The 13,106-nt window shown below is 49.5% G+C and overlaps 1 protein-coding gene across 5 annotated transcripts in view; it reads left to right on the top strand.

Moving 5' to 3' along the window:
* Nucleotides 1-2,256: 2,256 nt before the first annotated feature.
* Nucleotides 2,257-13,106, top strand: part of HSPG2 (heparan sulfate proteoglycan 2) — a 166,356-nt gene continuing 155,506 nt past the window's right edge. For all 5 annotated transcript variants that reach the window (XM_027841414.1, XM_027841415.1, XM_027841416.1 and 2 more), the window contains exon 1: nt 2,257-2,350. In XM_027841414.1, coding sequence (XP_027697215.1) covers nt 2,273-2,350 — 78 coding nt within the window. In that variant the 5' untranslated portion in view covers nt 2,257-2,272. The remainder of the gene's footprint in view (nt 2,351-13,106) is intronic.

Here is a 13,106-nt window from a genome sequence, read left to right on the forward strand (position 1 = left end):
GAATGTTACCGATAAGAACTGAGGGCTGGCTAAGGGGAGGGGGCAGAAACTAGTCTACTGCACTGTCATTCAGAGTGGAGTAGATTATTCTTCCCTATGTGGGACTAAGATGCCCAAGTTTTCTCCCTGCCCCTGCCCCAGTCCCTGACCTAAATGTCCCTTCTCTCTGTGTCTGGGGGTCCTTACTGGCCCTGGGGTGAGAGGTGAGAACCCTTTCAAATGCTATGGAGTCTGGTCTCTTAGTGCCCCCTGGGAAGCTACAGTGGGAGCTTCGGTGCCAACTGTGAAGCTGAATGCCCCCTCAAGGGCTAGGAGGTAGTATGGTAAATAGTAAAAGGAGCATTGACTTGGGGGTTAGAAGACATAGCTTCCAATCTCTGCTTTAATTCTCACTACCTGTATGATTTGGGGTATGTTACTTAATTTTGATTGGACTCAGTTTTCTTACCTGTAAAATGGGAAGTGAGTTAGATTGCCTCTGAAGTCCACAGAGGATCTTAGTTTGAGGTTGGAGGAGGTGGGGAGTGGAGCATTGGTTACTACTTTGAGAATGAGGATCAAGGAAGCAGTTGGTAATTACAATGTCTCATTTGGGCCTTTTCAGGAGGCTGGGAGATAGGAGAGAAGGCATCTCAGTCCTGAACCTCACTGGACACACAGGCTGAGAGCCTGGACTTGGAATGTCTTGGACCATGTCACACCCAGATGGGCACTTCCTCTGGTTCACTATTCATTTTGCCTGCCCGCCAGTCTGGCCAGAGAGCCAGCCTGGAGTCTATGGAAACCTAGCAACTCTTTGTTGAAACAATGGAAAACTTCATTTTTCTCTCCCTCCACCCCACCATTTCATTACTCAAAAGGTTTCTCTCAAAGTTTAAAAAAAAAAAAAGCAAACCCCCACCCAAAAAAGTGTTTTCTTTCTGCCACTGAGCCTGGTGCAGCCCTGGAAAATTTCAGGCGGAAAAGGGAATTTCAGCATGGAAATTGGAAAGAAGGGTTGTGCCTCTTTGAACTCATACGCCCAAGAAATTCTTGGGCAATTCACATGAATTTATGGACCAATTGTGTTCTGTCTCTGTGTGTGATTTACATGATTGTGTGTGTCTGGGATCACAGATTTAGAACCAATAGGCCTAGAGATCACCTAGTCCAATTTCATTTTATGGAGAAGGAAGAGGTTGAAGTGATGGGAGATCAGGGAGCGCTTCCTGGAGGAGGTGACATTTGCATTAAACGTTAAAGATTGAGGATGAATTCAACAGACCTATGATTTGTTTGAATGGGTAGGGGAGCTGAGGACCTCTGTCTCTCACTGAGGTCACCAGGATAGAGATAGGAACTTCTGCCTCACACAGTTTTGCATGTCAGTATGAGTTCATAGGATCATAGATTTAGACCTGAAAAGGGCCTCAATCTGCTCTAAATCCTTCATTGTACAGAAGAGGAAACGGAGGCATAAAGAGTTCAAGTGAACTTAGGTTGTTCGGATAGTGGGCTATACAAGCAGGATCTGAATCCAGGTCCTGTGACTCCAAAGCCTAACAGTTCTTTCGAGTGGATACGTTAAAATGTAGGAATACCAAAGTACATACGAGCCTTGATTCCTATCCCTAACTTACTATTCGAGGTACAGACTTGTTGAAGGGTCCAGCAAGGACTTTCGCCGGTGGGATGGGGAGACAGGACCTTGAAGCATTTCAAGTCCAACCTCCTCCTTTTTCAGAGGGGGAACTAAGGCCCCGGGAAGTTAAGTGACTTGTCCAAGGTTACACAACAGAGGATGGTCCAGTCGAACCCAATCGGGCGCGCTTTCCTCTAGCCCTCGCTGTGGGCTGAGTCTGCTTGCTTACCCTTTCCCTGGACCCACCTTTGCTCCTTTCCTTCCGGGCAGGTTTTTGCGAGTCGACCCGGGTTCAGGTCCCTCCCTGCAACAGTTCGCTCCGTCCATGCACCCGGGCCCCTTAAGGTCTCCCAGCGCCCCCGCGCCCCCGCCCCCTGGTCCCATCCCGGACTCCAGGCCGGGTTTGGCGGGGAGCCGGCCCTGGGCCGCTGCCCCGCTGGGTAGGCGGGAGGGGGGGATCGGGGGCCCAGACAAAGGGCCAAGTTGGCTGCGCTGCCCGAGCTCCAGTCGCCTGGGCCGGGCCGGAGGCGGGGCCGGGGCCGGAGGCGGGGCTACGGCCGGTGGGAGGCGGGGGCTGGGAGTGGGGGGCAGAGAGCCGGGGCGCCGCGCCGATCCCGAGCCCAGCCGAGCCTAGGCTAGCGGGCCAAAGACATGGGGCCGCGGGCGGTGCGGACTGAGCGGCTGCTACCGCCGCTGCTGCTGCTGCTGCTACTGGGTCCTCTTCTCAGCGTGAGTCTGCCTCTGCCTCTGCCGTCCCTTCCCCACCCTCCATTCCTTCCTCCTTCCCTCCTCTGCTTCTTCGGCAACTTTGGAAACTTTGTGCGCCTGGAGGGCAAGTTGGCTCCGCGGCCAGCGGGCTGGGGCTGCCCGGGAACTGGGAGGGACTGACTGGGGACGGGGGATTGGGGGCTCAGGTCGGCCGGTCGGTCGCGCTCCTGCCTCGGCACCTTTGCCACACGCCTCCCTCCCCCGGGGCAGATGTCCTCGGGGGCCCCGCGATGTCCCGGGACTCCTTGGGCCACCAGAAGACTGGGCTGTAGGGGAGAGGGCACGGGGGCTGCGGAGGGAGGGAGAGGCCGGAGCCCGCGTCTTCGAAGAACTCGGGAAACTTTGAGAGCCCAGAGAAAAGTTGACTTCTCGGTCGATCAACCCCGGGGGCTGGGGACCAGCAGTGCCACTGCTGGGGTCCTTCAGGGCACAGGGCAAGGAGGGGGCTCCTAGGACAGTGCACCCCCCCCCAGGAGGCTAGTTACTAGAGGGGAACGGCTGTCCAGGGGAGCTGTTCAGGCCCGGGAATGAGAGGCCCAAGCCCCAGTCCATGCCGCCCAGGAGACACTAGGAATCTGACTACCCCTAGGTGACCTGCCCATGCCACGCACGGGGCCGGCCTCAGGGGAGTGGAGAGGGGAGAGAATCGAGAGAGAAATGGGCGGGGTCAGGCCCCGCGCGTGGAGAGAGTGGGCGGGGTCGTCGCCTCTGGTGGGGAGAGTGGGTGGGGCCAGCGTCTCGGGTGGGAGGCCGGACCCTCTCTGGGTACTAGTGGATGACGTGGAGGGGCTAAGCATTTGCCTCCAATGGAGAAAATAGACAGGTGGGGGGGTCTATGGGGGGGGCAAGCAGAGATGATCCCTTCCTCTGGGCCGGTCACTTCACCTCTCTTTGCCTCAGTTTACTCATTGATCTCCAAGGTATTGGGAAAGTGACTAGGGATCCATATCCTCCTAGCTTCTTTTGCTCAGTAGACTGGGCCGGGATGACCCTAGGAATTCTTTTTGGGGGGATGAGGTCTGTGGGAGGCCTTAAGGCTATTTGGGAAGAAGACAGACTAGACCTTGGTTTTTCGGCCCTATCCTCAGTGGTATACGCTAAAGGATGTTGGATTAGATCCCTTTGGTCCCTTTACATTCTATGATGCCTCTGTTAAAAAGAGGAAAATAGAGGCCTGGGACAGGGTGTGGGGTGGGGACTTGCCCACAGCAAGCTCTTCCATTCCTGGCTGCTGCCCGCTGTGAGCCTCAGCCCTAGGGAGGGCCCTAGTCAGGCACCCTGCTGTGAAGGGCCCCAGAGAACAGCTGCTTCTCCATTAATAAGTATATATTTGACTCATCCAATCTGACCATGCCCTTAAGGACCTTATACCTCAGAACAAGAAACTAACTAACCCTGTGCAAGATCATTCACTCGGGGACTGATCCCAAGTAGTTACACTTGAAACCAACCTTAGCCACCAAATTGCCTCAACCTCTCATTTTAGACCCAGAAAGGTTAAAGTCAGAGAAGGAAATCACTGTCATGGGACTTGAAAGAGATAGGAAAAAAAAAAAGTCTCCTGAAATCTCGGCAGATAACCGGATAACTATAACAGATGTTTGTGTCCTGCTTGGACGTTGCCTAGGTAATTTCCTGAAAACATTCCTTTAAGGTAGATCGTCTGAGCATTCATAAGATTATAGCTTTAGTGCTGGAAGGTAACTTAGATGCTTTCTAAGCCCATCCTCCCTCATTTTACAGATGAGAAAACCAAGATGTGGCTTGCCCAGGTTCACACAGCTGGTATCTGAGGTGGGAGGCAATCCATCTTCTTGGCTCTAATCATTACACCAGGCAGCCTTGTGCTTATCTTGGTGATACTAATTGTACTGGATTTGGAGGAGGAGGCCCTAAAGTCACTTTAGCTCTCTAGGCCTTAGGATCCACCTCCGAAAAATGAATAAAAAGATGGGGTGGTCCCAGAGCAGTGGGATCAAATTCCAATAGAAAGGGATCCCTGCAGGCTGCAGATTGACTTAGAAAAACTGCAATTTAACTTTATCTGTGATGTGCAGTCATTTTATTTATTTTGTTAAACATTTCCCAGTTCCACTTTAATGTTCTCATTTTGACACCTCTGGACTAGAAGAGGGTTCTTCCCCAAACCCCTCCCATAGGACCAACTCCTTTAAAACTTATTCCTCAACCCAGTGAGGAGGTGAACCTGGGTTTTAGAAGGTTCTAGAAGGTCAAAGGGAGCACAAGTTCTACCAGGGTTGATGATCCTGGAAAGGCTATGGGTCCAGCAGCAGACTGTGAGTGTAGCTGTCATCGGAGGACCAGTCTAGCTGAGTGTATATGGAAAGGCTCCTTACCAGATTGGCCCCTGCCTCAATGGATAGATTTTTTAGTTACAGTCTCTCTTAACCAAGTGCTTAGTTCTAGAAGGGCCTGTAGTCTGGGTCCATTACAGGACCTTGATGGAAGATCATAGGATTTAAAGCTAAAGGAACCTTAGAGATCCATCTAGTAGAACCTCTTTCATTTTACAGATGAGGAAACTGAGGCTTACCTAGATTGAGGGAATAATTTGTCCAAGGTCACACAGATAGTAAGTGGCACAATTAGGCTTTGAGCGCAGACCCTTTGACTGCAAATCTGCTGCTTTTAATAGACCTAGACTCTTAAATTCTTCCTCCTCTGCCAGGGCATTGCCCGGAGAAGCTGCTGAAAGCTGGGAGGAGGGAGGCAGATTCCCCAGTTCCTGAGCCCTAACTCTAGCTGCAGATTCCCTCGACACAGGAGCCAGTGGTCCCATTCATAGGAAAATAGAAGGGAGTGTCTCTAATCCCAAAGCCTGGAAAGTAGTTGGTGGTGAGAGGCCTAGAGAATTGGAAAGAACTCCAGGGGAAGAGGGGAGGCTGGGGCGGGGTCAGTGGGCAGGGAGTTGGTGGCCCGAGGTTGGGTGGGCGGAATCTGGGGAGATGTGCCAGGCCTGTTACAGTGAGCCATGCATCCCGCCTTCATGCTGCCTCATCCAGCTCTGGAGCTCCCCTGGCCAGAAGCGAGATTTTTCTAACCCAGCAAATGTTTACCTAGTGACTGACTCTATCTCCCAATGACTTCATCCCCTCCTACCATAGCTAGTCTCACCTCGACTGGGCCTTAGTCACTCTGTAACTACCCCCTTCCCCCAGCAGACCCTTTATCCTGCTAGAGCTCACTAGATTGGCCGTTTTCCCCCTCCCCCCAGGCTGGCTCCCGAGGCTGCAGAGCCCCGCTCCCCTCCAGGCCAGAGAGCTTGGTTTGAACCAGACCTACTCTTACTAGTTGAATGAGTCACGTTGCTTCTCCAAGACTGTAAAATGGGCATGTAAAAATGCTTAGCCTGCCTTCTCCAGAGATCCAGCCTCCACCATTGATATGGGAATCACTATTTTATTGAGGAAATTGTTTCTTTGGCCTGCTCCCTAAAACCCCTGTGCCTTCCACGCCCTGTGGACACCCTCTTCCCCAACACACCCACACTTAGCCCTTCTGGCTCGTGTCCAGCACCTTATTAGAGTGTTTAAAAATAACTAGATGAGGGGTGGGGGTAGGGAAGAGTGAAATGTTTAGAAATGAAAGTGATAGAAAAACAAAAGATCAATAAATTTACTCAAAAAAAATTAGATTTTTGAGTCAGAGAGCCGGGGTTTGAGTCCCAATAATTTTTGCTTCTTATTCCTTGGTCAAATCGCTGAACCTCAGTTTCCTCATCTGTAACATGGGGTGTTTGGACTTCATGGCTTCTGAAGTCCTTTCCGGCTTGAGACCTATGGTCCTAAGTCCCTTCCAGCTTTGACATTGTATAGTCTAAGGTCCCTCCCACCTTTAAAGTCCTGTGTTCAAAAGTTACCTTCTCCTCTGCCACTCTGTTCTAAGGGCTTTCCCAGCTTCAACATCCTCTGTTCTATGATAAATCAGGTTCTTCCTCTAGCTGGAAGTCCTAAATTTCCTAAGCCTCTGAAATCTCTCTAGCCTGGACTAAGTCTACTGAGTTTCTTTCGCTCTCTCTCCCTCCCTTTCTCTGTTCATAAGCCTTCAGTTTGTTGAGGAACATAAGCCCAAATTGTGTAGTTATATCTGGAGTGTGTGTGTGTATGTCCCAATGGGGACTCCAGGCAGGAATGGGTGGTTTAGCGGAAGGCCCCCCAGATTTGGCACCAGAGGAGGACCTTGATGAAATCACGGCTGGGTCACTTATGATCTCGGTGACCTCGGACAGTTCCCACCCCTTTGCAGAGCCTCACATTCCTCCACTCTAAAATGAGCAGGTTGGATTAAATGATCCCCAAATGTTTCTCCCAGCTTTCAGCCAGACTCACATCCCACCTGGAGCCTTTGGGCCACATCCTTTCTGCTCCAGTCATATCCTCCCCACTCCTTCCGACGGCTTTTTATTACCACCATCCCCCCAACTGGACTGGGGTCTTATTTCCTCCCAGGAAGGAAAAGGGAGTGGGTGGGCTCCTTCCCATGGCAGCCTCTGTTCCTGAGAGGCCTGTGGAGTTTTCCAGAGTGGAGGAGGGGAGTTGGTTCTCAGCCTTGGACCCTTCCTCTCTGGGGACCAGGTACTTAGGAGGAGTTCATTGGTTTTGCAGTCTGAACACCTGAGTGTGAGTCCTGACTCTGGCATTTCCAGTGTCATAGGGTTTATGACTGAAAGGTCATAAAAAAGGTCAACCCCTTTATTTGACCAATGGGAAAATGAAACCCATTAAGGAGGAAGAATTTTTCCTAAGATCACAAATGTCATGGCTGGGGGAAAAAATGATTTTGCCTTTCTGAGCCTCAGTGTCCACCTCTGTAAAGTGGATATAATGTTGCTTGCACCGCCTACCTCACAGGATTATTATATGAGCCCAGAATGAGATAAGGGCTCTGTAATCTTAAAGTGTTCTGTGGTTCTCATTCTGTGCCTGTATCTTCTCCCTTGCTCTGGTCCTTACTCCTTCCTCCCCCTCCCCTTTGTCACTTTATCATTGTGAACTCATCACTGGCCACTGAGTCTTGCACTTAGGGCGAGCTTTAGTGTTCAGAGAAATGATTTGAATGGTTCTTCTGCAGCCCCGGGATTCAGCTCAGTTCGGCAAAGTTATTGAATGCCCACCGTAGGCCAGGCCCCAGCATCAGAAACAGAACAGATTTGCTCAGTGAACATTTGTGAAAGGGCTGCTGAGCACGTTTGGTTGAGGCCAGAAGGCCGTGATCAGTAAGAGTGGCTAAGACAGAGGTGTTATGGGAGTTGAGAGTAGGGAGAGAGATCCCGGTGGGCTTCTTGGAGGTGGCAGAATAGGAGTGAGGTCCTCAAAGTTCTGTGTGACTCACTGGGCTTTCCTTCCTGGAAAGGGGGAGCTTTCCTGAGCTTGTAGTTTCTGGGCTAGGTCTTGACCCTTCATTTCTTGTGGCCAGCCTGACGGGGAGATTGGGGGTGAGGAGACGTGATTGTAACATTTCCAAACATGAGGAGGGAAGTGACTGAGATAGCCCACTTCCTGCTTTGGGGCCTTCTGTCTCCTTGTAGGTTGGACTGCTGGGAAAGGTTGGGCCTCAGACCTCCCTCTTCCCTCCCTGATATGGTTAGTTGTTAAATGCTCCCATCTTCCACTTCTAGAATAGGCAGCTTGGTGTGGTGGGAGGAGCCCTGAGTTTGGAGTTAAGTCCAGGATTGAGTTCTAACTGTGCCTCTGGATGAATAATGAACCTTGGTTTCTTCCTTTGTAGAATGAGGTTATTGGATTTAATAGAATCCCAGAATTTGAGCTTTGGAAGGGACTGCAGTGGCCAGCCCTTAATGGGAAGTCCATTCCTTCTAGCTCTGACTCCTCTGAACCAATGGAGCCACCATATTGTTTCTCTTCCTTTTGGACGTGGCCCAGTGTATTTTCTGGGTACTAGAGCAGTGAAATGGATTTTATTGGTTTCTTAGTAAAAGAATAGGACCAGGAATCAGGAGAACTGGATCTCAGCTCCATTTTTAAATATTAACTCTCTTGAACAAGTCACCCTCTTGGGCCTCAATTTTCTCCTCTGTAAAATGGAGCAGAGCATAGCACTTGCAGATTTACAAAGTGAATAGAGAGGCAGCATGATGGAGTTGAAAGAGCATTGTCTCTACAGTCAAAGGACCTGGGTTTGAACCCTACCTCAGGCATTTATTAAAGTTATGTGATCAAGTCACTTAAACTCTTTGGGCCTGAGTTTCCTCCTCTGTAAAATGAGGGGGTTGGACTATATGGTCTCTGAGGAGCTTTAGATTTTAGATCCAGGCTCCTATGATTCTTTCACAAACCTATAGGTAATGGAAGTATTATTCCCATTTTAGGGTTGGGTATGGGGCCCAGATCTATGATTCTATTGATTCAGAGAATTCCCAGATGAAGAAACTCTGTCTACCAATGCAGGTCATGGCCTTATAGAGTTGCCCAGAGCCCTTAGAGGTTCAGTGACTTGGCCTGGGTCACCTAGGCAGTATGTGTCAAAGGCAGGAGTTAAGCCCAGGTCTTTCTGGCAATGAGGCTAGCTCTATGCACTATACCACCCTTCCGCTCAGCCCCATTTCACAGAGGACACCAGGGGAATCCAGCCTAGTTGTCTCCAGTCTGGAGCTCTTTCTCCAGGGCCCTTAGTCCTCCTTATGCTATCTCCCTCTCGGGGGTATTAGAAGAAGGGGGTTGGGTAAGCTGGGAAGGAGTATAGAAGCATTGGCTGATGGTGATGCTTCCTTATTTTTCAGCCCCAGAGCCCTGGGTCCCTTAGATGCTACTTGGGTAGAACAGAAGGAAGCTGGAAGGAGCCAGAGAACCCCTGACTTTCCAGCAGGCAGAGACAGGACCCTCCTCCCTCCTGTCTCTGGTGGCCGGCTCCCCTGGGCGAGGGCTGGCTGTATATATAAGGGGAGCTGCCTGCCCCCTGCTCGCCTGTGGTCCGGGCTTGTTCTCTGACTGTGCCTGGGCAAGTTGAGATCTGAGCTCCCTGTGCTAGGACGGCCCCTGAGGGGGAGGAGGAGGTTTAGAAGAAGGGACAAAGAGGCTGGGCTCAGTATTGGGAAGCTGGAAAGGGGCAGTGTGTGGGGCCAGGGGAAGAGCACCCTGAGTTGGGAGTCACACTGCTGCCTTTTCATTCTAGCCTTTCCAGGTGCTGGGGGTGATTTGGGGAAGGTTACCAATATGAGGGAGTATCTTCATCTGGAAAATGAATGGCTTAGCCTAGGTGGTTATAGGAACGTGGATTTAGGGTTGGAGATCCTTAAGTCCAACCCCCCAAACTGAGGCAGAGAGGTTGAGTTGCCCCAGGTCGTGCCTAGAGTAACCATCAGAGGCTGGATTTGAAACTGGATCAGAGCTCGAAGGGACCTTAGAGGTCATTGAGGCCACACACCTCCACCCACTATTCATTTTACAGATGAGGAAACTGAGGCCCAGAGAGTTCAAGTAACTTAGTCACGTAACCTTAATAAATGCCTGAGGTAGGGTTTGAACCCAGGTTGTCTGACTTCAGAGCCAGTGTTCTTTCCACTGTGCTACACAGTGTCCCTTTTCTGGCTTCCTCCCAGCTCTGACCCTCTGTCTTCCAAGATCCTACCTAGCTCTAAATCCTCTGATTTTAGAGATCATCTCAGTCCAAGCCCCTCAGTTTATAGAAGAGGAAATGAAGGTTGAAGTGACTTATCTAAGGTAACACAGCTAGATGGAATAGTAGTGAGTCTCCTGAGTTCCAGATCAGTGATGTTTCCACTGTTCTTGGTTGCTTGGGTTGATGGTGAGCCCCCATCAGTGGGGTGACAGGAGGTGAGATCAGGAAAAGGCTCCTAGGTCCATTAGACTGTACCTTCTGAAGGATCTCTTTCAAACCCAGGTGTTGGGGCTGTTCCTGGAGACTGATGGAAGGAGTTCAGTGAGATGGGGATTGGTGTGGAGAGAGGTGTCAGGAGGCGCCAATGGAGATGTCTAAGATTCCAACTCCATGACATTCATTCATTCATTTGCTCATTCATTCAATCAGTAAATATTTATTAAGCACCAACTATGAGCCAGGCAGACCATCTGGTCCAACTCATATCTAAAAAAAAAAGCCCATTTCTTCCAGTGCTGACTTCTCTGAACAGAGCTGCCATATTTTTCCTCTTCCTTTTGAATGTTGCCCAGTGTAGTATTCTGGGTACTAAGGCAGGGAACTGGCCTCTGTTGGTTTCATAGTAAGAGAACAGAGAATGGAACAAAAATGAAACAAATTCCTGTCCTTACGGAGCTTATCTTCTACCTGGGAGAAATTACATGAACACATAAGCTGGGTCAGCTCAGCCTGTGCAAATGCTCAGAGGTGGTAGAAGTCAGGATGATGTTGAGGAATGGTCAGTAGTCCAGTTTGTTTGGAACAAGACTATGTAAAGGAAGAGTGGTGAGACAAGTAAATGCAAAGATCTTTCTGGGGGGCAAAAGGCCTCCTATAGGAATTAGCACTTGAACTGAGCTTTGAAGGGAACTGGGGAATCTGAGGCAAAGGTGAGAAGGGAGAGAGGGCATTCCAGGCACGGGGCACAGCCTATGCAAAGACACATTGGCAGGAAATAACGTCACATATGGGATATATAGCAGCTAGACCTGTTTGACCAGAATGTGGAATGCCTGAAGGAGAGTAACATGGAAAGGTAGTCTGGACCCAGACTGGGAAGGGCTTTCAAAGACAAACAGGAGAGTTTGCAATTTTATCTTAAAGGCAGTGGGACATCTCTGAACAGGGGAGTGACATGGTCAGGTCTGCACTTTGGGCGTATCTTTTGGGCAGCCAAGTAGAAGATGGATTTGATTGCAGTGACAAGGGCCTAAACTTTGGGCGATGGCCTTGTGAGTGGAGAGAAGGGGACATAACCTAGAAATCTGGGAAGGTCAAATTGGCCGCTTTTGGAAGAGTGGAGGTTGTAGACTTAGGGGACCAGGAGTATTGTGGTTAGAAAGAAGAGAAGGGTTTAGAGGGAAAGGTTATAAGTTCTGTCTTGGACATAGTAGGCGCTTACTTAATATTGGTTCCGTTGAGTTGAAAAGGAGTTGTCTAATAGCAATGCCTTTACTTATCTCTAGCACTGAGGCCTATTTCACAGATGAGGAAATTGAGGCTCAACTGGCAGAGGACCAAAGCAACCCATGACTTCCTTAGTCCTTCGAAAGGATAACCTTCCCATCGTTTCACACGTCCTCCCAACATTTCATTTCTATTCAATATTTCTTTTTTCTGTATTTCCTTTTTTCTTATTGTAGACTTGATATTAACAGATATGAACATTTATTTCTATAAAGAACAGAAAGGGGAGATTGGATTTGACACCATGAATCTCTGCTATGTGTCCAGCTTGGGGTGGTTTTTTTTTTCTTAGCATATATTAAATTTAACACAGTAGATTCAACACTGCCCTGTTTGTCTATGTCCCTTTCTGAACTTGGTTTTTCCTTCTTCTGTGTATATTTTTCAATGTTTCATTGATGCCTCTTTTTTTTTTTTAAAATATGCACAAGGTTCCCCATTTGGTCCTGAGTCTACAAAGGTGAAAAATTGCCCCTACTCACACAGCATGATGCAAGGTAGGACACATCCACAGAAAGCGATGATGCAAAAGAGAGCATGATGGGGAGGGCCAATGTTTGCTAAGAAAATGAGGAAGGAGAGAGAGAACTCTTTCAGCTGAGGAAATCAGGGAAGGCTTCACTGAAGAGATGCCCCAGAGCCTAAACAGAGTGAAAGAGGACATCAAGTGAAGAGGGAAGTGTGTTGGGTATTGGGAGAGGGGGCAGCTCAGCCTGTGCAAATGCTCGGAGATGGTAGAAGTCAGGATGATGTTGAAGAACGGTCAGTAGTCTAGTTTGTTTGGAGCAAGACTATGTGAAAGAAGAGTGGTGACATAAGACTAGGGAGGAAGGTAGGAGCCATGTTGGGTGGGGCCTTTGTTTCTGTACTGTTTATATTTTTATTCTAGGAATGGTAGGGAGTCCCAGAAGGTTTGTTGTTATTTTTTGTTTGTTTGTTTTGGGTTTTTTGGAAGCAGTCTGGGTTAAGTGACTTGCCTAGGGTCACACAACTAGTAAGTATCTGAGGTTGGATTTGAACTTGGATCTTCTTGACTCCAGGGCTGGTGCTCTATCTAATGTGCCACCTAGCTGCCCCTTAGAAAGTTTTTGAGCTAGGGCCTTTAATTGTCTCAGAGTCATGGGGTCTGAATGTGGTTTCTGGATCCTCCGGTCACTTGGATTTCAGGTTGAAATAAACAAAACACTGGGAGAATGGAAGGAATTTCTAGAGCCAGGATTCTCTCTTCCCAGCCCAGCTCTAAGCTGTGAAAACTGCTGGGCAGGGAGTCAAATAATAACTACTATTTCGAGGGCCCTTTAAAGTTGACAAAGGGTATTCCTCCCAACCCCCCCCACCCTCAAGAGGGAGGTAGTGCAAGTTCGTGCAAACTGAGTTTCAGAGAAATGAATTTCCTTGGCCCAGATCACACTTGGTTAAGCATTAAAGCGGAGACTGATGCTCAGCTCTCCTGAACCCAGATGTAGCTGGTATCTTTTGCCTGCTCTTCCTTGTTTCTTAGGGTAGAGCTCAGGGCCATCCCTAACCTCTTCCTCCTTTCCCTCTCTTGGAGCCCTTGGGAGTAGGGCCATGGGGGAGAATGGGCTGAGTTGGAGGGCCGTAGTGGGTGGGA

Source organism: Vombatus ursinus, unplaced genomic scaffold (assembly GCF_900497805.2).
Source record: "Vombatus ursinus unplaced genomic scaffold, bare-nosed wombat genome assembly UNPS02014859.1, whole genome shotgun sequence".
NCBI classification, from domain to species: domain Eukaryota; kingdom Metazoa; phylum Chordata; class Mammalia; order Diprotodontia; family Vombatidae; genus Vombatus; species Vombatus ursinus.